Source organism: Parus major, chromosome 3, assembly GCF_001522545.3.
Source record: "Parus major isolate Abel chromosome 3, Parus_major1.1, whole genome shotgun sequence".
NCBI classification, from domain to species: Eukaryota; Metazoa; Chordata; class Aves; order Passeriformes; family Paridae; genus Parus; species Parus major.
Window position 1 is genome coordinate 73,022,924 of NC_031770.1, and position 26,787 is coordinate 73,049,710.

The 26,787-nt window shown below is 38.6% G+C and overlaps 1 protein-coding gene across 3 annotated transcripts; it reads left to right on the forward strand.

Moving 5' to 3' along the window:
- On the forward strand, positions 1 to 26,787 carry PNISR (PNN interacting serine and arginine rich protein). Of its 3 annotated transcripts, XM_015620623.2 has the most exons (12): positions 1 to 112; positions 12,022 to 12,140; positions 13,351 to 13,536; positions 15,325 to 15,548; positions 17,228 to 17,414; positions 17,681 to 17,871; positions 18,513 to 18,650; positions 19,671 to 19,770; positions 20,480 to 20,533; positions 21,818 to 21,988; positions 23,491 to 24,592; positions 24,834 to 25,229. In XM_015620623.2, the coding sequence occupies exons 2-12, from the start codon at positions 12,053 to 12,055 to the stop codon at positions 24,862 to 24,864; spliced, it is 2,472 nt and encodes an 823-aa protein (XP_015476109.1). In that variant the 5' UTR covers positions 1 to 112; positions 12,022 to 12,052; the 3' UTR covers positions 24,865 to 25,229. The 3 variants fall into 3 exon arrangements, with proteins under 3 accessions (XP_015476109.1, XP_015476111.1, XP_015476110.1); XM_015620625.3 differs by having other exon boundaries at positions 23,491 to 26,787; XM_015620624.3 differs by lacking the exon at positions 1 to 112 and having other exon boundaries at positions 6,282 to 12,140.

The window sequence follows — 26,787 nt, forward strand, 5'->3', positions numbered from 1 at the left end:
GGTGAGCGCCAGCGGGCGCCATATTGTCTTGTCCGTGAAGACGAGGAGTGATAGCGGCAGCAGCGCGGCCGCGGAGCGGCGGCACCGGCGGCGGCGGGAGGCGGGGGAGCGCGTAAGTAGCGGGGAGGGCTCCGCTCGTCAGCGCTCCCGGGGGGCCGGCGGGTGTCGCTGACCCGGTCTTCCCCTTCGCTCCGAGCCGAACCGGGAGGGCGCCGCGCGCCGCGGTGGCGGCGGCAGCAGCTGCTCGCCGGGCGTGAGGAACCGGCGGCGCCGCCAGCGGAAACCGGCGGCCAGGACGAGAAGGGACGAGCCGAGAGTCGCTCGCCCTCCCCCGCCGCCCGTCCGGGGGTGGGGGGGAGGCGGTGCGCCGCGCATGCGCGGCGAGGTCGCGGGGGGGCCGGCGGGGACCCCCGGGACCCCCCTGCCCTGCGCCGCCCCCCCCGGCGGGGGTCCCCGGCGGGGACGGGCCCGGGGCCGGCACTGCGCATGTCCCGGGGCCGCCCCGCGCCGCTGCCGCTGCCCTGGCGGGGCCGGGAGAGGCCGGTGCCGAGCGCGCGACCTGGCGGGGCCGGCCATCCTGGGATGCTGGGAGCGCGCGGCCGGCCCGGGCCTGCCGGGGACCCACCGGCTGCCGGGGAAGCAGCGCCCGTGGATCCGCGGGGCAGAGCGTCTACTTGGTTTAGCCGGTAACCCAGTTAGGGAAGCAACATGTGCACTGGGATCTGGTAGTTGGCTGTGTCAGCAGCCTGGCTTCTGCGGATGAAGTGCATTTGTGGGATATTTGTGCTGTTTCATGGGTTTCGTGGCCGCTCCTGTGAGTTCGTTCCACTGGAGGGCTCCAGAGAACTGAAATTCACACAGCAGCATTTGTAAGATACCTGGACCAGTAGCTTGGCAAACGCAGGGTGTTTTTAAATGGATCCTCAGATGATGGGTTTGAAAGCCTTTTTGCTTTCAGCACTTGTCCCTGCAGGTTCTCCGTACTTCATTAGGCAATCCCACAAAGTTGTTGAAGTGAATTTTAATGGGACGTGCTAGGCTTTACAGTTAAGGTTGGAGATGCAAAAGTGGTCTGAGGGCTGGAACCACTCTAATGTGAAGATGGGCAAAGAGAGCTGCGATTGTTCAGCCTGCAGAAGAGAAGGCTCCGGGGAGACCTTATTGCGGTATTTAGCGGTATTAGGTGTTTTCAGTACCTAAATGGTATGAGAGGTACTTTATTGCATGAAAAAAATGGTGAAAGACTTGTTACCAGAGCTCTGGATGAGGGACAGCAGTTTTAAACTGAAATATGGATTTAGGCTGAACATAAAGAGGAATTTTTTTATGATAAGGGTACAGAAATAAAGGAGCAGGCTTCCCATATAAGTTGTTGCACGATTGGAGCTGTCCAAGATCAGTTTGCACAGAACTTTCAGCAACATCATTTCATGCAAGATGTTGAACTAGATGGTTTTCCAAGGTTCCTTCCAACTCAAACCATTGGATAATTCTGTGATGTGCTACCCCAGACAAAATTAATGAAGTTTCTGTAACAAGTGATTATGCAGAGTATTCAGTCACCTTGGTTGTTCATTTCTTCTCTTATAGTTACACTTGTACATGTTTCCAAGCAAATAATCTATTGGAAAATGTGGGATATAGGAAACAAGGGTTGCCCTAAAGGCTTTGTTTTAATGCAGAGGCAGCCACCTTTCAGAGAGGGGGAATGGTGGTCTTCAAAGCATAAAGCATGTCTACCAGCAGACAGTATTCTAACATCATTTTCCAAAGACAGGATTACAAATACTGATGCAGTCCAGCTGAACACATGTACTGTTGGTAGGAGTAAGAAACCTCTTTTTGGAGTCCAGCTGCACTAAAGACGGCTCCTATGGAGGTGACAGATGCTCCAGCTCCCCTGACTGTAGAACGGAGGGGAACTGAAAGTCTCAGCTGTGTCCGGGGACAAGTTGCTAGGATTGCTGACAGACAAGCTCCTGGTTTTTAATTTGTTTGGTGCAGCAGCAAACCTTGTGTCATCTCTGCTATTATGTCATGACAAGACTTCCTGTACTGTCTTTGTTCCATATGACATACAAACTCCTGCTCTGATAAGAATGCTTTCTATACTTGGGGCTCAGAGGTGTTGTAGAGCTTAAAAGTCCACAAATTTAACACAGTTCCACAATTTGTTAGTGGTTAACTCACCTTATAAACTGTAGTGGTAGAGGGAAGTCATAACCATGTTTGATTTTTAGTTAGGTGCAGGATTATGCAAATATACAATGGGAGCAGGAGTGTCTGGTCTCACTTCTTTTCATGATTGAGGTATGTTCTTATTCTGCTTTTGGTGACAAATAATATTTTGGCTAGGTGTTCTCAAAGTGTTCTTACTTTCATCACTAGCTGATCCCTTATTAAATGATAACTGTATTTATCATTAATTTTAATATCTGCTCATGACTACTGAGGAGTTAGTGGTACTATTTATTTTTATGCAGAGCATGTTCATTGCAGAGGAAGTTGTAGAGGGACCATTCACTTGAGAAAAGAAATAATGCTGTGTTACAGGGCTAATTGAAAACCCTGCATCAGGACTTTCAGTGGAATGGTACATGAAAAAAAAATATTTTTCCCTGCCCCAAACCCAGTAGAGTTTTGACTTAAACTGCCCAAGTTACGATAATGTTTCTGTGGTAGTAAATGTTCTAGCAGTGGTTTTGGTACTTTATAATAATCAAATCACATGTTTGTCTTCACGTCTTAGAAATACAAAAAATAAGTAAATGGTACCTGGATGCCAATATCTAGTCCTTTTGTTCTTTTTTAAGAGTTGTGTTCAGGTCAGTGGATATGTGGATTTACATTTGAAATTACAGACCTTGGAGGATGACTCCCTGAAGAAGCTTTTCACAGTTTTTTTCTTTTAGTTGGTATTTTGTTTTGTTTTGTTTTTTAAACTTTTTTCATGCTGCTTTCATTTTGTTAGCGTTGTAAATATTAGTCAGATGTACTGATGTGTGAACCAGGTTCTGGAAAACTTCATGGATACTCAGCAAGACACTGGATACTTTCATCAGTTCTTTTTCTGGTTCTGTGTTTTGAATCTTGGTTATACATTTGAAAAGCCTCTATTCTTCAGTCTGAGAAGGAACAGTTCTGATGTTAAAAAATGCAGTGGAGCAACTTTTAGTGATAAACATCTGTAAGTGAGCTGGAAGATTTCACATGTTCTTTGACTTGATACCATGCTAAACGGATGCCAACAGGCAAATAGGTATAGCTTCTGGCCCTCAAGAGGAGAAATGATGCATAGTATCTGATCATTAAATACCAGGAACAAGTTAGGGTGGTGCCCTACATGATGTATTAAAGTCTTCGGCCAAGTGAAAGTGTAATGAGTGAAACAGCAGGGAAGACAGTTACTTTAACTTTTTGATTTATTGCAGACTTAAATCACGCCATAAATATTTGATATTATGATCAACAGCTGAGTATAATATACTAGTAAAAATGAATTCTACCATGTAAAATTGAAGCTGGTATATTTTTGTCTGAGTGATGGTATACATTCATTCTGACTCAGAGTGAATGTGTCTGCGGCCACTCTGTAGTATCTTGCAGGGCTCATTCCTATGTGGGTACATAGGATACGGCACTTTTCCAGACTCCCACATCTCTTTAACTGCAGAAGTGTTCTGACTTACCTGGGTCTCCTATGCTAAGACCACCAGCCAATGATAATTCTTGTCATACCCTTTCTGCATTAAATTTTTCATCTTGCTAGGGGTCTCCTTTGGGTATGCAAAACTATTTTTCATTTGCAATTCCCTTAAGTTGCACCTCTTATGTACAAATTCTTACAGAAAAGTATTTTTTGTTCCAGTGACACAGTCATGGAAGATGTGCTCAGTTTACATTTCCTTCCAGTCTGGAGTGCTTTGAAATAGATGTCTTGGGAGTTTGTACAATATGTGTCCGTTACTGACTTTGGATTCCAGCTTGGTTGGATATTGATAATACCATGGATGAGCTGCTCTTTCTAATTCCTTGGGAGAGCTATGTGAGCTGTGTGTTGTATCCCTAGAGTATTTATCCACTATTCCTTCCAACCTCATTAGTGATGTCTTTGCTACCATTGCCCTGTTGAAGCAATAGCATAGTGGGAGGAAGGGGAGGAGGGAAATGGCTCTCCAGCAACACTTGTTCAGCTTGAACTCTTGGAGGTATTGGCCTTATTCCTGTCTTTCTACTAAATGCTTTGATCCTGGTCTGCTGAATGTAGGAGTAGATTTGTCTTGCTTGCAACTGAACAGTTGCACATAATTCATGATGGAAACTCATCATAAGCTTTCAGTCACTGTGCTAAAACTTCACCGAGTCAATACCAGCTATCTTGAATGAAAAGTAAAACCCTTACATTAGAATGAGGCACCCACATGAAATATCAAGAAATCAGGCTATTGATTTCAAAGAGCTCTGGTCCTGAAACATCTCCATTTTCCTTTAGGTTCACCTTCAGAGCCTAAATCTATATGAGATAAAGAAACCCTTCCCACAGAGTATGAGATGCTTTTGAGATCCTTCTCAAGATGTGATGTAGATGATTTCTGTAGCCCAGGTTCTACAGAGAGCCTCAGAGACTAATCTGTCTTTTTCACTTGTATTGTCTTAAACTCGTACCGAAAGATTACCTATCTAATGACACTGACTGTTTAATAATAATTTGTTTCAAAACCAGTAATTGCAGTTTGTTACAAACAAGGACTCCTACCTCTTGGGGTATTTCCCTTCAACTGTATAGCCCTAAATATAGTCAAAAAATCATGGCTGCACTGTCAGGTTATCTTAGAGGATGTGGAACATCTGTCTAGCTTTTTTTTGGTTGTTGATGATGATATTTCTTTGCTATGATGGATATTTCTTTGCTAAATGCAATGACTGTTTGGAATGCCTGCAAGACAAGATCTTTAGTCACCAGAAAAACTCCTGCAGCTGTGTGTTAAGAGTTCAGTTTGCAGGTAAAACTTGTCAGGCCATCTTGTGTCATATATTGACCTGCTCTTCAGGAATGATGAGTTGCAGGATCAGAAAGGTGATACAACATCATCCCCTCAGCATCATAAGGCTCTTGATTATTGGCTGTGGGCTCCAGAATTGTTAGTCTTTCTACAGGGTTGAATAAATGACACCAACAGATTGTGCCCTGGAGATCAGGTTCAGTGATACTGATGTCTGATGCAGGAGTTCCTAACCTTGATCTCTTCTGCTCATCACACAGCAGGAGGTGAGTGCCACTCTCCTTCTAGTCTAGGCTTGGCTCTTAGGCTGTCTCTTGATTTCTTGGAGCTGGGATAATCTAGCTTCTAACAAATACTTGATTTCATATTCTGAAGATTACTTTTTTTCTCATTTCTAAGAAATATCACTTTCATGAATTTCCTGGCAAGCCATTCAGAATCTCTGTATCTGGTGCAGAAGCTGTTGAGCTGTAAGGTGGTCTGCATAGTCAGGATGGTGTGTAACATTCATATTGGGAAGAAGTAGATTGTCAGAGTGATGGGAGTTACTTAGAAGGAGCAAGAAAGTGTGTGCAAGATGCACTCATCAGGACAGCTTGGTATGGTTAGTTATCTTCCTGATGCTTTTCTGGAGCTGAGCTAACTTCCTAGGTCCCTGTGCTTCTTGTGTTGGGCTAGCTGCATGAGTTGGAGCAATTCAGTTTATCCATTAGCTGTATTAAATTTTGTTTGGGAACAGATCTTGCTTATCTTTCCATGGGAGATTTCTTGATATTTTTCAGTTCTGCTGCAGCAAATGTCATAAGGCATTTAAGGATGATAGTATCCCCAGGACGACAAGCAAGCTTTGTCTTTTGATGTTCCCAGGACAGAGCCTTGCTCCCTAAGACTGCTCTTCTCCTGTGTTGAGAGGTCAGAGCACAGTTAGCTCTGCACAAGTGCTGTTGAACTGGTAATGAGTTTTCTGAGTTTACAGTATGAAACTACTGAGGTAGGGTTGTCCAGGGAACCTGAGTGAGCCTGTTAGTGCTCAGGCTCTGTTGGTAACCTTGTCTAAAAGATGGCCCCATCTTTGACATCAAGGGCCTTCACTAATCACTATGCCATTGGTGAATTCTCAGGAAACCATGCTCTTCTGGACAGGGTGTATTCCTGTTGGTGTGGAAATATGTAATTTGCTTCAAGATAGCTGTGTTTTGTGGGAAGTGCTTGGGGGAGTCTCCCAGAGTTAAAGGTGAGCTTGCAGATTATCATTTAAGACTGTTTTCAGGTAAGTATCTTCTAAATGTGTGCCTTTTAGTGTGTGGTGTGCCTGGACACCTTGTACAACTGTGTTGGAAAATACCTTATTATGCTAACAAATAGGTTGAAGGAGATGCCTTTTTTACCTAAAAGAACAGGGTAACATTGAGGTGTAATTGGTAGTTGAGATGCACATTACAATCAAAGAGAGGAGAGGAAAGGTGCCTTTAAAAATATGTTCTTTGTGTTTACCCAAAGTTAGTTTAAATACAATAGCAGAGAGTTTGACACCACATTTAAATGTTTCTGAGTGCTGTTGGCTCTCAGAGGTTGATGGTGACCAAGGTAAGTCCTATTTATGTTGCTCTTAGCTTTTATCATCAGCAGGGGAGCCCTCACCAGCAGCCCTATCAAGGCTGGCACATTTTCATACCAGTAATTTGCTTTAATAAAACTTCAGGAGATTCTGGTCCAGCCTTTGAATAGAAATTTAATTTAAAAAGAAAAAAACCCAATGTGTGAAAGAACATATTTCAGAACATGTTTGCTCTTAAGAGCTCCAGCAGGATTTTGAAATATCATGTGAACTTTCCATAATGTGTTAAATACGTGTAACTGAAATTAAATGTGAGTTGATGGGGTGTTTTGCTCATGTGATTGTGCTTCTGTATAAAACAAAAAGAATCCTGAATTGGCTTCTGTTTCTTCATTGGTAAACAGATTTTTAATAGATTCAGGTTCCTGTTCTGTGATCAGACATTAGGGAACAGCTCTTGAAGCACCAATAAATGTTCTTTTGTTTCTTTGTGTGTGCTAGAGAGAGAGGAAAGAAAAAAGGGCTATGTCCAATTGAATTGAGGGACAGAATAACTAAGTAAAAGAACCTTAACCCATCATTGTAAAGGAGGGGTAGTATCTGTGTTTTCCTTTGGAAGTAGCTGCCTATAAAACGGATCCGTTCTTTGCACCTGTTGCTTTTCAAACCTCCTGTATGCACTAGTGATGTCAGAACCAGTACGTCTTAACGACTTGAGGCACCCCTCTGTTACTAAGTGTCTAAAGTAACATTTGAACTGAGTGAATTTTAGCCAGTATTCATCTCCCTCCCCTGCAGCTTCAGTAGAAAATAAAGCTTGTTTCACTGTGATTTGGATGCTCTGCTGTGTATTTGGCCTTAGATCGCTGGTGGGAAATAGAGCTGTCAGTTATATTAGGTGTGAAGCCTCTTTATTTCAGGTGGTGCTGATTTCAGAACTTTTTAGAAATAAAAACTTGTTTATTGTTTGTTTGGCAGCATCCTAAGTTAGTTTTGTCATTGCAGATTTTAGTCAGTGGGAGAGGGCTTTGAGTCTCTTCTCTCCATTATTAAGTACTACTTTTGTCTCAGGTTGTTTCTTGTCACATACATTTGTACAAGAGATTCCAGTTGTTTCAAGCCTTTAATGCCCTTATGTAAAAAAGAGTAACATCAAGTAGCATAAATGCTTATTTTAGTTATCTTTTAGAAGATGGCAACTGCAAATGAAGAGCTAAAAGTTTCAGTGGGGTTTTTGCCTCTGAAACTTAAAAGCAGATGAAACTAATAGATACTGCAGTACTTGGCAAAACAGTTTTTTAAGGCAATGAGCCATCTTTAAATGCCTGTAGCCTCCCTGTAGTAGATGAAAAAAAAATTGTATCAAGTACCTTTTTCTTGTTTACCTTGTACCAGTTGGTGAAAACTTGGAGAAAATGCAGGAAAATAAGTGGAGAACTAAAAAGCAGGGAACTCTGTTTCCCAGAAAATTATGTCCTGCTGTTGCAGGTCACAATATAGAGAGAGGCCCTAGAACTCATCTCTTCTGTTCAATGGCTCTGAGCCACACATCTAGTCTTCAATATTAAAAATTTTGAATACATGTGACCTTCTTTTAGCCTGTATATGTAAAGATTACTTCTAGAAACATTTTAAAGTGTGATTTTTATTCCTTCCATATTCAATTCCTGTTTCTGTAAAACAAACATTGCTCAATAAGGGAGATGAGTTGAAATAAAAATCAGTTTTGGACAGTTTTCACATCATATTTGAAAAAGAGCTTCTGCATGTTGCATAAAAAGAGTGATGTCATTGCTTAAGTATTTGTTTAGTACATATTTCTGATTAGTAAAGTATGTTTTTACACTGAATTTGGTATGAGTACTTGAAAGCCAGCAGATTTTATACTTGCCAACCTATGAAACTCAGCATTTCTTCAAGAAAACCGTAGAAGTACAAATGAAATATAGAATTAAAAGCTTTCAGATACAGTTCACAAACTAAAATTAGCTATTTCAAATAGCAGTGATTTTAAATTAGTTTGCTCTAAGTGGCATAAATTGAATTAATCAAATGTTGAAGTTCTTCAGGGTTTTACACTGTTGTTGCTGTCTTGTCATAATGTTGTGCATCAAAATATAAACCAGCTCCATGCCTTGACCTATTGCTTTTTTACTTCCCCACCTGATTTCATTCCCCAGAGTGGCAGTAGTAAGGTGAAAGAATCTCTCTAGGGCAAGTTGAAGACTGGGCTATATTATGTTGCAGAGCAGTGGCTGAGCAACTATGTATGCTAACAGCTAAAACCCAGCTGTGCTTTTTATTGTGGTCCTGCAGCCAGGTGGTGCTGAGTGAAAGCCTCTGACCTTCCAAACTAGACTGGACAGGTCCTAAGTGCCTGTGGGCTCCCAGGTCCATGCTGACACCTGAGATGAGCTTGGAAGCACCCAGAGAGTGCAGGGTGGCCTGGGGCAGTGCTGTTCTGTAAAGGGGACACGGTGGGGTCCTTCAGCACCACTTCCTTCACTTTAGGAGTGTGGATTTGCCCTCGCTGTCCTAGGGCATAATAATGTGCTGGCAGGGCAGCCAGGAGGTGAATGAATGCTGCTGCTGCTGCTGCCTGAGGTCACTGCCTGTCTACTTTATCCCTTGGTCACCTTGGGCATTTCACATGCCAGTTGCTACAGGCTGCAAGGGAATATATCTTTCCCACAAGATTTATTTGAATATCTTGTAAAATAATAAGGCAGTTATTGTCTTGGGAGGGCAGGTTTTACTGAGACGGGGAGGCATTTGTTGCCTTAGACCTTGTTAATGATCTAAACAAGTGCTTCAGTTTGTCCATACTGAGGATCAAGACCTGAGGGTAAGAAACAAAAAATGGGTGGAATATTAAGTGTCCATTTCAATTGAGAAATAGATATATAATTGTGTTAGCTGGAACATGTTTAAAAAATCTGGAATACTGAAGATTTTAGGACAGAGACCGAGCCAGTCCAGTAAAAATAAATCTCATCTAATCCTATCACATGAAAGCTGTGTGTAGGAGGTTCCAATTTAGTTCCATTTGTAGAAGTGGTCTTAATATTGTTACACTTCAGTAAGAGAAATTGGTATTTAACTGTGTAGAATTTTTTTTTTTTGCATTCATACAGTTATATGCAAAGCTGTCTTCTAAATCATTACTGAAAAAATTTAAATATTTTGCTAAGTTTTAGTGTAATTCCATAAACTTGTTGCAACATACTATGTATTGAGGTAAAAAAGTACTACCAGAATTTGTGAAATTGACGCTTATTATTGCTAGTAGGATTTAACAGCTAGAAACAAAGGAAGCAACACCATGAGGCTGTGCAGTAGTCTCGAACCCCAATTCTTATAACTTTTAAGATGTAAACAAGTTTCTTTTGACATTTGAAAGAATTTTTATTCTGGATGGAAAGATGAACTGAGGGAAGGAAGAAACATTTACTTACCTTTTCTTGCTATAGGGTGAAGATATTATTTGCAGTTACTGTGTCATGCCTAGTTTATGAAATATGTGTCTATGAATTCCTGGAGAGCTAGTTTAAGTCAGCTGAAGTGTTGCATTAAGTGTGTTAGTAGCCACCTGTACACTGATGTAATAAGTTAATTTCCTAGGTACAGATAAAAATGGGAAGAGACAAAAGAAAGGGTGATGTCTTCACTTATTAACGGTTTGAATAGCATAAAAGTATTCATGAAATGGGAAGAAGCCTCCATACTTAGTTTGGCAAGAAAAGATAGTGAAAATAATAAAGTATTAGGTAGGCTTTTTCCAATACTCCCCCTGTTGCCAGAGTTGATCTGGTCTTGTTTAAGGCCCCTCTAAAAGGCATTTGCAAATGAATGTTTCAGAGCCACACGTGTAAATTTTTGTACAGTGTTGACAATAAGTGGTCTCAAAACAAAGGTGATCTACAGTTCTACAGATAAAAGATTTAATTTGACAGAAATATGCAGCATACAAGCTTGCATTCATCTCTGCATGGGCCGGTACCCCTGGTGTTGAGTGCAGCTCTTTGTATGGCGCACTTTTGTAGAGTGATGCTCTCTTCAAAGCAGTCATGCAGTTCCTTGTGTGAGCAGGCGAGCACAAGATGCCTTTGCGAGCAGGTTCCAGTCCACTTGCTTTGTCCTTGTGCCCAGAGCGGGCTCTGTCTGTGGGGTGTGTGTGTCCCGCTCCCTCAGAGCCACTGGGGTTGCTCCTGGCTGGCCACCCAAGTGGCACTGGCTGCTTTGAACTGGTTTGCTCTGAAGCAGAGAGGTTCTATTCATCTATTTTGTATTGCTCTTGGCTGTGAGCCACGACTGGGTCCCGTATGCTGCTCCTGTGACCTCAGGGGATGAATTTTTCTCTTTCTTTTGAGTTTGGATTGCTTGAAACAACCTACATGCTTGATGTTTTACTAGCGTGAACTCAGGGATTGTATGTTCAATTCCATGAGGATATATTCATTGAGTGGAAAGCCTGTTGAGAAGTTCTAACAGATTGGGTAGGACAGAGGGAGTCACACTCAGTGCATTTCTATCCATACTGGTTTTTGGGAACAGCTTCTGGAATGAAGTGTTCCTAGAGCTGTGCCTAGTCTTTGTCTTCGGAGAAACTGTTGGGAGCAATGCAGGTGACTGCTCTCAGGTCTTCCACACGTAGCAGGTTAGGTGTGTGCCGGAGGTACAAAAGACTGGAAAGAACTGGTGTGCCATTGCAGCACACCTGCCTGGACTGCTGTGCCTCATCAGATTCACACAGAGCTGGCCCTGGAGCTTCACTCTAAGCAGGCTGTGGAGCTCTGCTGCCTGCCATCTGGACCTAGGGCTGCTGCTTGCTCAGTGAGGATATATGTGGCACAGCAAAAATTGTTTCTCGTGGTTTTAAGGGACAGTGGTAATTGTGTGGTCATATTTATTTTTCTTTCTCAGATTTGAAGGTATATATTATTTGGATATTAAAATGAGCCTGTACAATGTATAACATGCATGTGGGCACTGTCTTGTACTTGTGCAGTTGTCCTGTGCAATCATTAACAATGTGTTTTACCATTTGGTGACTTTTGTCTTGCTTAACAGCCTTGCATGACACTTGTTTAGAGAAATACACATCTTTTCCTTAAGAAGCAGGCAAAGATACCAATTGTGCCTTTTATATTTTTACTTTCTTTAAATTGCATTTATTGCCAGATGAGATCTTGTCATACAAACTTGTCATATCTCTCCTTGAACATCATTTGGTAGTTAATTTCTTTGTGAAAATACAGAGAAAGCGTACTAGACTCCTGAAATCTTTCAGTAATATTTCAGATATTACTCTAAAGGATGAACCTTTTCCTCCAGCTTAAAATATTAAGCCAGCATTGCTTCAGCTTGCTTTGCAAGGCTTAATTGTATCTGCAGTTATGTAAGTTTCAGTTATGTGATATTTCATGGGCATCTATTTAAACATACAACTATTATTTTTAGTTGAAATATAGACTATATAAAGACTTAAAAGATGTGGGATCAAGGTGGACAACCTTGGCAGCAATGGCCTTTGAACCAACAGCAGTGGATGCAGTCATTTCAGCACCAGCAAGATCCAAGTAAGTATATAGAAAACTTTGTGGATTAGTTCTTTTAATGTGTTGTCATTTAAATTTTTGAATCTTCATAACAGAGCCTGACTCATAGTTGCCTTTGTAGCTGCTCTTAAAATAATACGTTTGTGATGCTTTTCTGAACTAGAAAACAGAAAACATACATTAGTTCCAAATATTTTCACAGTTAATATATAATGTGCAAATACAGGCAAAAGATATGAGTTATCCTACACAAATTACCAACATTTTATCAGTCATACAGATCAACATTTAGACCCCATTTACGTGATCTGTGTAGCTGTCAGTTCTTCAGCCAAGCTAAATCCTTCATTTGGGAGAATCTGCTTTTTTATTCAGTACCTGTGTGGCAGAAGTATTAATGCAGATTATATATAAAGGGAAAAACCTCACTGGAAAACTAATATGGGTCTTGATTTAGGTTACAGCAGTGATAATCATGATCTCTTGTTTGAAATTATTTTTCCCCACCAAAACCACCAAATGCTTTAAACAGTAGAACATAATATACCTTAAATTGAAATGAGGTGGGAACAATTCAAAATATCAAGAGAAATAGAGAAATGGATGAAAGTGCAGGTATGTATTTAATACAAAGTGATCAGGCACACAGGTTTTACTCTCACTTTAATTTTTGTTAAATTCACTGGAGAGTTTTTCTGACTTGATAATAAGCAGAAGACTTACTAGTGTTCTTATCTGAGAGTGCAATTTATTTGTTTACTGGTAGGAATGGCAGTAAAAAAAAATTGGAGCGAGAACCGTAACATAATATATGGCAAGGGTTATACGAAGTGTACATTGAAAAATAATTTCTAACTATGTATCTTTTTTACTCTCAAATCTTAGTGAATTTATAATTTAAGGATATGTATATTAATTTCTGATGTCAGAATTAGCTCACCTATGAAAAAAGTGCATTTCTACCACTCATTCAGTCCTAATGTGGATGTAAAATAATCTGTTTTACAACATTTTGAACATACGCAGAGAAACTGTACTTCAGCAAGTCTGTACACTGACATTTGATTTGTTTCTTTGACTGTACACTGTGAATAAGTTTAAATGGTGCTCACAGTACTTGCTGAAGGTAAATGTTGCCCATTTATCTTGAGCAATAAGACACGTAATTGAGAAAGTGCTAAACTTCAGATGTGTGAGTTCTAACCTTTTTAACTTCCTCTGTTTATTTTAGGCCAGATTGACTGGGCTGCATTAGCTCAAGCATGGATTGCTCAGCGAGAAGCCTCAGGGCAACAGAATGTAGTGGAACAACAAGGAATGATGCCAAACGGACAGGATATTTCAGGAATAGAGTCTGGTCCAAACAACCATAATAATTTTCAGGGGGATCCCAATTTCAACAGAATGTGGCAGCCAGGTTTGTTTCCCTTCCTGTTCATTCCTTTTTTTCATGTTTCTTCATTTTATTCTTACCAGACATTTTTTGGTGTGAACATGCCCTGCCCCTTAGGCTTCAAAACGCAAAACTACCACTTGATTTATTAATCATAGCTCCTATTTACAGAGGTACTTTTGCCTCTCCTGTAGTGTAGTACCTGCTTCTGGCATGATCCTGACATGTAGAATGAGTTCACAGTATAACTCATTCTGGCTTTAGGTGTCTTAAAATCTTTAAAAAGGGAGATCAGCAAAATTCTGTGTGAAAAGCATGTTTTTATTGCGTTTCATATGCTTAGGATTTACCCTTTTTAACTTGGGTATCTGATTGTCAGCATTTTTCAGTTACTGTAAGTTAAAGTTGATTGGATGCCTCTGTTAGTATTGATTATTTTCAGTAATTTTTAACTTCTTCAAAACTTGTTTTTTTTCCAAAAATTAATTTTCTTTTTAAAACTTCACAAGATACCACTGCTAATAAGAATGGTATAGAAATGGGTTATTTTCCACTAGGAATTTTTCTGAAATTGTTTTCTGAAAGCTGGATTATGACACTATACTGCAATGCAATTTGAAGTATATGGACAAGACAGTTAGTAAGCATATGTGCATGTCTTCAGTTGTTTTGGGAAAACTGCATTTTGTGCTTGATTCTGTTAATGGTTGAAAGAATAACACTCCCAGTTTTCACTGTCACTATCCAAATTTATTGAAATGCAGCATTTAATAAAAGTAAGCTTAATATGTTATTGGTAGTTCTTAAATATGTGTAGTAAAAGGGAGGTAGCCATCAGGTTTCACCTAACTGCACTAGGCTACAAGTTGTTGTAGGCACATGTAAGAATTTTTAACTTTTCTATGTGGCAGAGTGTATTCTAGCTGTATTTCTGTACAGTAAATAGAAATTTTCACAGAAATAGAAAAGCTATGATAGCACTTTTTAGTTGCTACAGTAATGGATCCAATTATGATGCAGATGGGAAGGACAGTAAAAATTAAAGAAATGTATTAAAGGACTGGATAGAACGTAGGAATTAACCTGAGAGGCTAGATACTAATTCTTTTACTGGAGAGAGTTATAAGGCAGCTCTGTCACGGTCTATAAGAATCTGTATAGTGCACATAAAATTTATCTTTTTGAGGAGTCAGTCAAAAATTATGGCCACACAAGCTATTAATTCATTCCTTAGAGCCTTTTCACTCTGTTAGCCAATTGTAACATATGTTTGAGGGTTTATGACTATAGCTTATCCTAGGACCTCTGCTAGATATTGGGCAATCCAAGGAATCATCCACTATCTGGACTCAAGACATTGGAGCACAGGTTTCAGTGGTTGTGCTGCTTACAAAACCATTTTCTTTCCATAGTAGACATTTCAAGTCTATTATGCAAAAGAGTAAAATAGCTCCTTTTTAGCTTTCAAAATTGATGTAGAGAAGTAGGAGCAGTTCTTTAACAGTTTAAGCAATCTGTAAGTCTTGTGGTGAGTTCACTATCACTAGAAATTTGTAAAAATAAATTTTTAGGATGTCTGTCCAGTTCTGTCCCCCTACTGCATGTTTCAGTTCAGCTATAGCTATTTGTATTCATTTAGTTGAAGGAATTATTGAGACAGTATAATGCAGTCTGCAGATTGATGATTCTTCATTGCTTTATCATCTGTGGTGCTTTGAGGAACCTTGTGATAAATACAAGAACACTGAGTGATTGGTGACTCATATAAATTATACTAACTTGGTATCAAATCGTATTCTAATTCCTAAACAGAATGGGGAATGCCTCACCAGCCCCCTCACCCACCTCCAGATCAGCAGTGGATGACTCCAACCCCAGGTCAAATGGAAATTGTTCCTCCATCTGAAGACAGCAACAGTCAGGACAGTGGGGAATTTACTCCTGACAACAGGCATATATTTAACCAGAACAATCACAACTTTGGGGGACCTCCCGATAACTTTGCAATGGGGCCAGTGAACCAGTTTGACTATCAGGTGAAACATATTTGTTGCTTTAATATTGTAGACGCGCAGAGTCCCTTCCATGGATGTGTTCCTCTAATATCATCTAGCGGCGACTTTCATTCTTCAGTTCTACAAACATCTACAGAGTCTGTTATCTGCTAAGATACATTTTAACCAAACACTTGACAGAAGAGACTTTAGAGTTCTCAGTTCTGTTCAGAGGCAAAAGGGTTTTATTTTTCTACCGTAGTAATGAAAAATGGCTGTTTTCTGCAATATTAAAATGAATCACTGTGTTCCAGTATATAAATTAACATTATGTAGCTTTGTATTTAAAAAAAAAAAACAACAAAAAAAGAAAGAGAAGGTAAAAAAAATAAAGTTCAGAAAGATATGCTTAAATACTCTAGATAATGTACCACAGGAAACAGTCCTGTATTTGCAGGGAGATAGACTGGATGATCCATTGATCTTTTCCATATCTATCTACTGTGATTCTTTGAATAAACAATGGTATTTCTTAAAAAAAAAATCCATATCCACTTTTTTTCTTCATTCTGGCATATAATATGTATAGTATAATAAACATGTAGGTGGTTTTATCACTAATAATAACAGGGTGCATTGCCTAGATCTTTAAACACAAAGAAGTTTTGTATCTTCCCTCTATTTTCAGTATTTTTCTTTCAAAACTCCTGATATGAATGACAAACTAACTGTGTAAAAACCTACTTCCTGTTCATAAACAAATACTATGGAAGATGGGCAGAATTTTTGTTTGTTATCTTCTAGGCTATTTTTATCTCCTAGATTATTTTTCCTCTTACAGTTCTCTTGTTCAAAAGTATTGTTAAATAGGGACCCAAAAATTTTCCAATACATGAGTTTGTTACGATTTTTGTTTATTGTCATGGGACAAACTCTTAAAATTAGCTTCTCTAAATACCATAGAAAACTTGTTTTGCGATGAATGAAAGAGGTGTGCTTAACCTGAAATTGTAGTGGAGAGTTCTTTAGTGCTAGTAACTTAAATACTCAGTAGAATATTTCATACTATACCCTTTTTCCTAAACACTCTCTTCTTAAATAGTGTCATTAGGCATTTCTGGGCAGTAAATATTAAAATAAAAAACTCCTCATATATGCCTCAAGACTTTTGGATTGTATGCAGATCGCCCAGAAGCCAGGATCTGTACTAAAATTGCATATTTAGGCATCTAATAATTTCATCAGTCATATTAATAAGATCTATGAAGGATTACTGGAAAGTGCACAGTGCAAAATTCTTATGTAATAAAAGGCTGAACTTTAAATTTTTGTTCTCATATTGTAGTTAAGACTGCTAACATAGCTAGACTTTTGAATCTTAGTTTTGTACACTCTTTATTTAAATGCATGCTCTGATGCTAAGCTGGCACGGAACTGATGGAGCTAGATGGTGGTTATAGATGGCTTAGTGTTCAGCACAGTGTGAAAGATTGGTTGAAGCCCTTTCAGGTTTGTTAAGTCTTCCCTGTTCAAGTCTAAGTTTAGTCATTAAATATTTAAAGGAAACTTGTTTCTTGGGGACCACGGTAAAAGAGATTGAGAGATCTCAGTAGCATAGAAATCATGGATTCCTACTTGCATGGATTTTTGTAGACCGACTTGCTCACGTGCTGCATTTAGTGTTACCATGTGAAGAAAAATAAACTGCATTACTCTTTCAGCATGGGGCTGCTTTTGGTCCACCTCAAGGTGGATTTCACCCACCTTATTGGCAGCCAGGACCACCAGGGCCACCAGGTCCTCCAGCACCTCCTGCACCTACTCAAAATCGAAGGGAAAGACCCTCGTTCAGAGATCGACAGCGTTCACCTATTGCGATGCCTGTGAAGCAGGAGCCTCCCCAGATTGGTACATGTTAACCACTCCTTAATGAAAAAATGTAAAAGCTGTGTTTTATAAGAATTGCAGAATTCAAAGACCTTTTTCTTTTTAATAGAAAGTAAAAGAGCAGGGATGGAAAAAGCCATTATAAATGTTTTTTCCCCACAATCAGATGTGGGACTTATTTTGATGGGGGTGGAGGGTTTACTTCTTTATTTTGGGGGATATTTTTATTCCTTTTTGGGGGGGGAAGGTTTTTTCATCTTGCAAAACTGTAAACCTTGCTTATCTAGATGCTGTGAAGCGCAGAACTCTGCCTGCCTGGATTCGTGAGGGCCTGGAAAAGATGGAAAGAGAAAAACAGAAAAAATTGGAAAAGGAGAGAATGGAGCAGCAACGTTCACAGATGTCTAAAAAAGAGAAAAAGGAAAGTGAGGAGGCTGAAGAAGGGGATGGCCCACGGTTACCTCAGAGAAGTAAATTTGTAAGTAGAAGGGTTTGTTTTTTGCTCAGGTTTGTATTTCCTGAAAGGTACTGACTTTTTAGTCTCTTCAAGGGAGAGACTCTGCGTTCCTGGTTACCTCATTGATTATTTAAAGTAAGGTTAAGCTGCTGCTCTCTTGATAATTACTTGATATTTTACTTTTGAAGTAACTTTTGAAGTTTTTAATGGCTAAGAGATAGAAGTATGTAATTTGATCTGTAGAAGTGAAGAAACAAGGCTGAAATTGAACTTTTCTTTTTTTTTTTTTTTTTTTTTTCCCCTTTTGGAACGTACAGAGCTTTTGAAAGTCAGAATTCCAAATCACCAGCTTAAAAAATTCAGATACCTGTATTTTCTAAACCAGGGCAGTTTAGGAAACCTTGCATTGCCTTCATTTTAGCAATTATCTTGTTTGTAGTCCAAAGTCCAAAGTGTCTGGCAGGAATCTGACAACTAAGTATTTTCTTAGCTTGTGTGGGTACAGGTGCCTGCATATTTTTTAGGAAGGGAGAAAATAAATGGTTTTATGGAAACTGTAATACAGTTTCCAGTACAAAGTAAATGAAATTGACTATTACAAATGGAAACTAAGGAGCTTGATATTTAAGTTTTTCCTGAAGTGTGTAATGCTGTTCTTGTAGGACAGTGATGAGGAAGATGAAGATGCTGAAAACACAGAAGCTGTAAGTGTTGGGAAAATCAGCAGGAGTCCATCCCCAGCTCCTCAAGAGGAGCAAAGTGAACCAGAAATGACAGAAGAAGAAAAGGAGTATCAAATGGTATTAATAATGTAGTTCTCACTAAGTTTTTCTGTTTAATTGCTCATATTTTTCTGGCATATCAAAGCAAATCACTTTTTGTATGCCTGGTACTGTCAACAGCAGTACAGTATGCATTGTACAGTAAAGCAGGGTTATATTTGCATGTCTCTTCATAATGCTTTTTCATAGAAACAAGAATATTGGTTATATAACTCATATTTAGCACAATAGTGAAATAATGTAATGACTGTAATCTTTGCATTGATCTTTATTAATTCTATGGTTTTGCTTCAAATACCAAATTTCTGAAAACTTTTAGTGATTAAACGTATCCATTCCAAATCTGTGCTTCAACCTCAGCTCCTGTGAATTTAAGAAATGTATTCTTGCAAGGAAGTGCTACAGCCCTAAATCCTAGATCAGCAAGTCTCACTGTGTCTGCACAACCTTCATACTTCGAAATCACAGTTAAATATAAATTGTACAACTGAATCCTTGTTAATCAAGGTCCTGCATTCTCCTAGGTTTGATGAATGTATTTTTGTAGAGCATATGGCCAGACATAAACGACTTTGAGAACTAGCTACCATTTCAATTTTTGTAGAAAATATGTGATAATAAAATGCTATGTAAGTAACCTCTGATGATCTTTACAGGCAGCATACCAGTCAGAGAAGTGCTTTTTATTTTTTGAAAGAATAATTGGAATCAGTCTAAGTACATTTCTGATTTACATATTCATTTGTTACATCATCTTAGACATTAGGATCAGTGCCTTGGATAGCTGTGTGCAATACTTGCAAACACAGTTTACAGTTAAAATGGAAACTTGAAAGTTGTGAAATCAGGTCACATTTAAAGAGCTTCAATCTTTTTTTGGTTTTTTGGTCATGTCTCTTGAAAGAAGTCATTAAATAAAATATACAGGAGGCCACTCTCATAATCATCAAAAGAAGAGAAGCTGTATGGATATAATTCGAATGCAGCATTTATTCAAGATGTTTTGGCCTTTAATTATATATGCAATATTTTTTTCAGATGATGCTAACAAAAATGCTGCTGACAGAGATTCTCTTAGATGTCACAAATGAAGAAATCTATTACGTAGCCAAAGATGTTCACCGTAAAGCAACTAAAGGTATGCCGGATTTGGGAGGTTTTTTTCTTTTTAGTTTCTTCTGCGAAAATTCTGTATTTGCATGTCTTTAGAACATTTAACCTCCATAGTTCTCCCTCAAGAACAATTCCAGTATAATGCATCCAACTTGGGTAGAGCTCAAATCCAGTAATCATGTACTGTCGTCCTGTGCAGTGTATTGTGAGTTACTTGAGTTATTCCATTTTTTTCATACAATCCATTTCAGTTAAAATGGTACCTGTGTGTCAATGGCTCTTGAGTTGTAGCTGTTCCTTACTACTGTCATCTTTATCTCAAAGCTGTTCAGAAGTGAAAAGAGATGAACTTTGAGTCCTCAGTTAGTAATTAATTTGCTTTCGCTATTAACATGTATTGTACTTACAGAACAGATTATTTTAACGTAACAGAGTTAATCTAAGTCTGTAACTTCTGAAGTTGAAAATTACGTGCAGATGCTGTAACTTGGAAATTGATTTATGAGTATATATTTGGGTTTTTTCTGTTCACTGTTAATTTTGCAGTTAAATTCTATATCTTCATGGTCAGAAAATCTAGAAGTGGTTTTAAATGGATGATGCGTTTTTAATGTTTCTTCTCTCCCTCCAAAGAACAGCAATAGTAGTAGATTTAACAATACCATAGACTCATGACTATGAAATCGTGGCTATTTGTGTTAACATGTTGTTCCTGTTGTTGATGTGATACAAAGCTCCTGCAAAACAGCTGGCACAGTCCAGTGCACTGGCTTCCCTCACTGGACTCGGTAAGTATGTTCCTTATTTTTGAGAGGGCTTAAAGGGGGAGTTTCACTTTTGCCTTGCATTTCTAGAAATTGCATTTCGAAATTAGATTTTAATTGCCTGGGAGTATGGGTCACTTTCTGATAACTTTATCATTATCAGCACCTTTGTTTGTTCCACAGGTGATCCTACTGATATATAAGTGGGATAATTGCTGGAGTAAAGGACTAGGCAGTGTGATTTAGTGTATGAGAATCTTGCCCTAATTTTGAAAAGACGTAAAAATTTTAGATTTACTTTTAAAAGTATGATAGTTATAGAAGCATACTGCAGCCTTCACAGAAAGGAATACTATTTCATACTTTTCTTCTGTTTTGATCCACGGAAACCAGAGGGGAAAGCTGATAGAAGAGTAATGTGAAAGTCTATAAATAAAAATATCATAGTCTTTGTAATTATTATCTTATTGAAAAGCTACATAAACACAAAGGTTTCCATATCATATACTGCCAGAAACAACACAGGAAAGAGAGATTTGAAATTCCAGCTTGAGACACAACTGCAAGAGATTTCTCCCAACATGACTTTTATCATCTAAAATGTACTACAGCAGTGTCAGTGATCAGTTATGTGTTCATTACATGGAATATTGGTGAATTAGATTGAATGTTACCATCACAAGTATTTGTGTTTCAAAACTAACTCAGTAAATATCCTAAGGACCTCAGACTGAAAGAAATCCATGTTCGATGTTTAAATTGACTTTATCCTTATCAGTCCACTAATTCCAAATATCTCTTGGGGAGAAGAAAGTCTGTTTCTATTCCATCTCCATACCTGTCAAAGTGCAGTGTTTTCTAAATCATATGGAAAAATTGATATGGCATTCAGGATTTCTGTAGCCTTGGACTACGGAGGCAGCTGAAGTCATTTCAGAGATGTCTTCTGGGAAAGATCCCAGGCATTTTCTGTCCCGTTGCTGATACAGAGGCAGGCACTGTTACAGTCTCCACAGGGAGCTTTTTTGGCCTTTCCATACACTGGAAAAAAGTACCATGGTCACAGTGGTTGCTTGCTGAAAATAGAAAAGCTGTTCCAGAAGGAGTAGAAGCAGACAGTGACCATCATTGCAGACACGGGGGCCTTGAACACACTGGCAAACAACACTGGCACTTACCAGAATAAAGTGACTTCTTCAGAGACAAGGAAGTGAAGGAAGGGCAATGTTACTCTCCTCTTTGCCTCACAGAAGTATTAAGAACAAAGCTTAATCTTTCCTCGTGATAGACTGGACTTTATGCACGCAGGTGGACTGGGTGGTTATGGATCAGGAGACAGTGAAGATGAGCGGAGTGACAGAGGCTCTGAATCATCTGATACTGATGATGAGGAATTGCGACACAGGATAAGGCAAAAACAGGAAGCATTTTGGAGAAAAGAGAGAGAACAGCAACTACTGCTAGAAAAACAGCTAGAAGGTAAATCATACAATGTCTTCTTAGTGTGCCACTATACATGGAGTTCACTACTTACTGTATGTAAATTGACAGCAAAGAAATGTTTTAAGCAAAAAAATGTGAAACTAAATTTATAAATAATGTATTTTTAATACACATTTTTAAAAAAACCCAAACCCCTGTGATTTACTTCTGCTTCTCCATACAAGGTACATTTTGTCTTTTGTGCAGGTAATGTAGGCCAAAATGGTAGCATGGTCACCTCCTGGTGCTGAGGAGCTGTCTAGAGATGGATGCAATGCTAAGAAGTCATGAACCAAGTTCACAGGCTGGAGGAAAAAGTGCTATTATGATAGAACTTAAAACTGATGGTTTCCTCCTTTTAACTTTTTATTTAAAGGCCTGAAAATAAGACATATGGAGCCATTAATAAAAGGCTGGGCTAGCTCAACTTCTGGTTTTCCTAATATTCCTGTCTCTTTGAGTGTTTGAAGATGTATGCATAACAGGATAGCCATATGGAGAGTGACTGAGTGGTGGCCTGTGACCTCTGCCTGCCTAGTGCAGGAAGCCAGATGTCAGTGTGGAGACATCTCCATGGGACTGTTTGCAGAAATACAAAACTAGAGTGTAAAGCAGTTGATTCCATACATCCAAAATACTGAAGAATGCTCCTGCAGTGTTTTGGAAAGGCATTTCTAATGGACAGTACAGCATCTTCTAACATACACTGGCTTCTGCCTTATTGCTTAATAACTTGGGGACCAGCTGGAATGGTTTTCTGGGTTAAATTTGACCATTAGCTGCCATTTGGACCACTCTAGGTTTCTGGATGCAGTTTTATTCCCTTAATTAATTCAGGAAATGATTGCCCACATCAAAAGGCCATTTTTAGGCAAAAAATGTATCTCAGTTATTTTTTTCTGGATACAATTTAAAATGGGGAAATAAAGTTGGCAGTGATGCAAAGGTTGAATAAAAATAATTTTATTTTGGAAACCTCTGTGAAACGCTCTGAGGGTCTCAGTATGTGAGAAATACAACTTCTTCAGACCAGACAGTAATCCTTAAACCAAGACGATTGGGGCTCAACTAAAGGCAGGAAGCATCAATATTTCCTACTGTACTGATGAGGAACCTTGTAGGAAGGAGAAAGAGAGAATCATGTGTGCAGAAAGGTTGCAAAAGGAAAAAGCCTTGTCTGTAGATCAGTTTAGGAGTTCTGGTGTCCCAGGATATTTGTTTGAGAATCTTAAAGCACTAAAATGTGAAATAACATAAAGACTTTTTAAATGACTGGGCTCTATACTTTTTCTAAATCAAGAGGATAACTTTCCTAGAATTATAAGAATACAGTAAAAAAGAGTGTGGTTTGTTAAGTAGTTAGTGTGGTGGCAGTGTTTTAATTATAAGTATTATGAGAGGTGCTTGGAAAATTTGTTTTGTCAGGGTAATGGCGTGAACATTACTGACATATTGCTCTAAATTAATTGATTTTTTTTTCTGTTTGCTTCTTTTTTCAGAAGAAAAGCTACAAAATGAAAAAGTTTCAAAAGAGATGAATGAATTTATCAACAAAGAACAAAATAGTAACTTAGCATCACAGGAGACAAAAGAAATTGAAGCAGACATGGTTCATGAAAAGAAGAGATCTCCAAATGCAATTGTACCTGATGTAGAACTCAAGAAAGAGGGTAAAGAGAGGACAGGAAGGAATGGGTCAAGAAGTTCTAGCAGTGGTAGCAGCAGCAGCAATAGCAGGAGCAGCAGCAGTAGCAGCACAGTATCCAGTTCATCGTTTAGCACTAGCTCAGGTAGTAGTCGCAGCACTTCACGGTCTTCCTCTCCCAAAAGGAAGAAGAGACACAGTCGCAGTAGGACACCGTCACACAAAGTTAGGCGCAGTAGAAGCAGGAGTTACTCCCACAGAAATAGGAGAGAGAGGAGTAGGAGCAGGGAGAAAATAAGGGAAAGGAGAAGATCTAGTAGAAATCACAGTGCTGAAAGAGGGGAGAGGCGGAGAAATCGGAGTCCTTCGAGAGAGAGAAGCTGGGATAGACGTAGAAGTGGCAGCCGCTCGAGAGACCGGCGAGCCAACCGTGCGAGCCGCAGCAGAAGCAGGGACAGACGTAAAGCCGAAGACCAGCGTAGAAGCCCTACTGGAAATAGGCACAAACATAAAAGTGAGGGTAAAGATCAAGAAAGGAAGAAGGAGCAGGGTGGAGGTGTAGATAAAGACAAAAAAAAGAACAGAGAAAGGGAGAGAGATCAGGAAAAAAGAAAAGATAAGCCCAAAAAAGAGGAAAAAGAAAGTAAGGCTGGCAATCATGACGACAGTAGATTAAAGAGAAAAAGAGACAGTGAAAGAACTTTCTCTCGCAGTGAATCAATATGTGTGAAAATAATAAGACAGGATTCCAGACAAGAAAGCAAAAAAATTACTACCAAAGATAGCAAAAAACGATCAGGCTCTGAATCTAGTGCAAGGAGTAGTTCTGAATCACCAGGAAGTAGTAAAGAAAAGAAGGCTAAGAAATCGAAGCATATTCGGTCATGCTCCATGGAGAAATCTCAAAGGTCTGGTAAGAAGGCAAGCCGCAAACACAAGTCTAAGTCACGATCAAGGTAGTATACTTTTTAAGTATTTTGTCTGACTTTTAAAAAGTTTTTTTTATATTCGTCTTCATGTGTACGGCATATGAACTTTTTTAATAAAGTATGGTATTTATTAAACTTTTTGTCTTAGGCAAAAGTAACATTGGAGAATCTTTTAAAACTATTAATTACTAAGCCTAAAGTGTGTGTGGGTTTGGGGGTCTTTTATTTTTTCCAATTAACTTTTTCCCCCTTTTCCTTTATTTTTCAGATCAACAAGTCCTCTTCATCGTAAACGCTGAGGAATTTATGGCATCAGTGCTATGACGTTTAAAAATTCCATGAGTTATAAAAGGCTTGTCTCATTATAGAGGCACATTGTGGCTATGTAGGTGAAACCAGAATCCTTTTTTTATCTGTAAATAGGTGTATTTTTTCCAAATGCTGCTCAGAATTAAATACCTAATAGGATTTCTTTGTATTACATTTTTTCAAGAACGGTAGTGCTTATTAAGACTATAAAACAGGCCATTCTCTTTCAGCTGTAATGTTCTTAAAATTACTATTGAATGTACTGTGATGTCAATAAAGCTCTTTAGTTCATTTTTTGTTTAAAATTCTTGCACCTGAATTTTGTGGTAAATGGTAGAAAGTACTTAAAAAAAAAGAAAAAGGCAGCTTTTTTGGTATAACAAATTTTTAAAGTACTTGAAAAAGATTTAACCTGAAACACTTGTAATCCATGGACATGATGAGATAACTTCATTGGGGGTGTGGAAGAACAGAGAAAAGACATTTTATTTTTCTTTAGATATGTGTAATAGGTTTTTTAATAACCCTTTTTTTTGGTCTAGCTGGTACTATATGCTGTGTGTGTAAAATATGGGTCACTGTATTACAAGCTATACTTAAACAGAATGAACCCCATTAGGAATATGTGCGATTAACAGATCTCACGTGGCAGTGTTAAACTCTGGAACTTTATTCCTCACCCAGTTTTCAGAGAGATATTACAGGGATATTACACACATCTCAGAATTTTAGATGTTTTTATGGAGTATGTTTATAAATGTCACTCAGTACACATTGGAAAACTGACAATAGGTTAACTTTACATTTTGGCACATGCATTAAATATTCATAGTCAATATTAAAGCTGGTTCTTAGTGTCACAAGAATTGTGACTCATGTAAAGCTGATACACTGATGTATTAGCAGTGCTGCTAAATTTTTGATTTTGATATTACCGTAAAGTGAATGAAGTCACTGATTACCTACTTAAGGGAAATTGACTATTGCTGTAAGAAATAAGAGTGTAAAATAATGTAAGTAAAAAAACAAACCAACAATACCCAACTCTAGGCCAGTGACTGTTACAGAAGAACATAAATTCAGGGAGAGATCTGTGCCTAAAAGGTCTGGTATGACACCAGTTGTAAAAAAGGTACAAGGCTTAACATCAAAGTAAATTCTCTTTGATTGGCTGTATCTTCTAAGAAAAAAAAATTATACTAGTACAGGCAACTTGCAAAGCATGCCTTCATGAACAGATTAATCCATTTAACTAAATCAGAATTCAGCTATGCAGCTTTTTTCCACTGTAATTATTTTCATAAATAAGATGCAGAAATAAACTGCTTCAGTGCAGAGAAATACATTTTAACTATGTTTTTAAGAAGCAAATGAATTGCCAGTGAATACATGCATGTTTATCAAAACACTCTTACAGATAAATAATCAGTTATAACAACCCCCTCAATTATATCTTTCACATAGAGTAAGCAGTCATACTTATTAGAAAAATAAAGCATAATTTATAACACACAACTTTTACTTGCAGTGGTAGGAATATAAATAACAATGTATTGATCCAATCTCACTACACTCTTGGCTCTGGGTAAGAGTGAGGAATTTTTGGAAAGTAGGTAGCATAACAGTTCAGATGACCTAGAAGGATGTTCTGTGAGAACCAGAAAGAAACTAGAAATAAGCTTAAGAAAAGCTGTTGAGGAATACGGTTTCCAGGATGCATTGAATTTGATTTTCAGTTCAGATTTTATATTCTCTGTCTAATAATAAAAAGATTGTGTATGAAAAGCTTTATATACTCTGCCAACAACTGGAATTCTGTCACTTCCTGTAAATATGAAAATTATTTTTTTGACACAAATGCACTTATATGGGTAGTGACTGTATGCCAATAAAAAGAGCATACGATCTCTGTA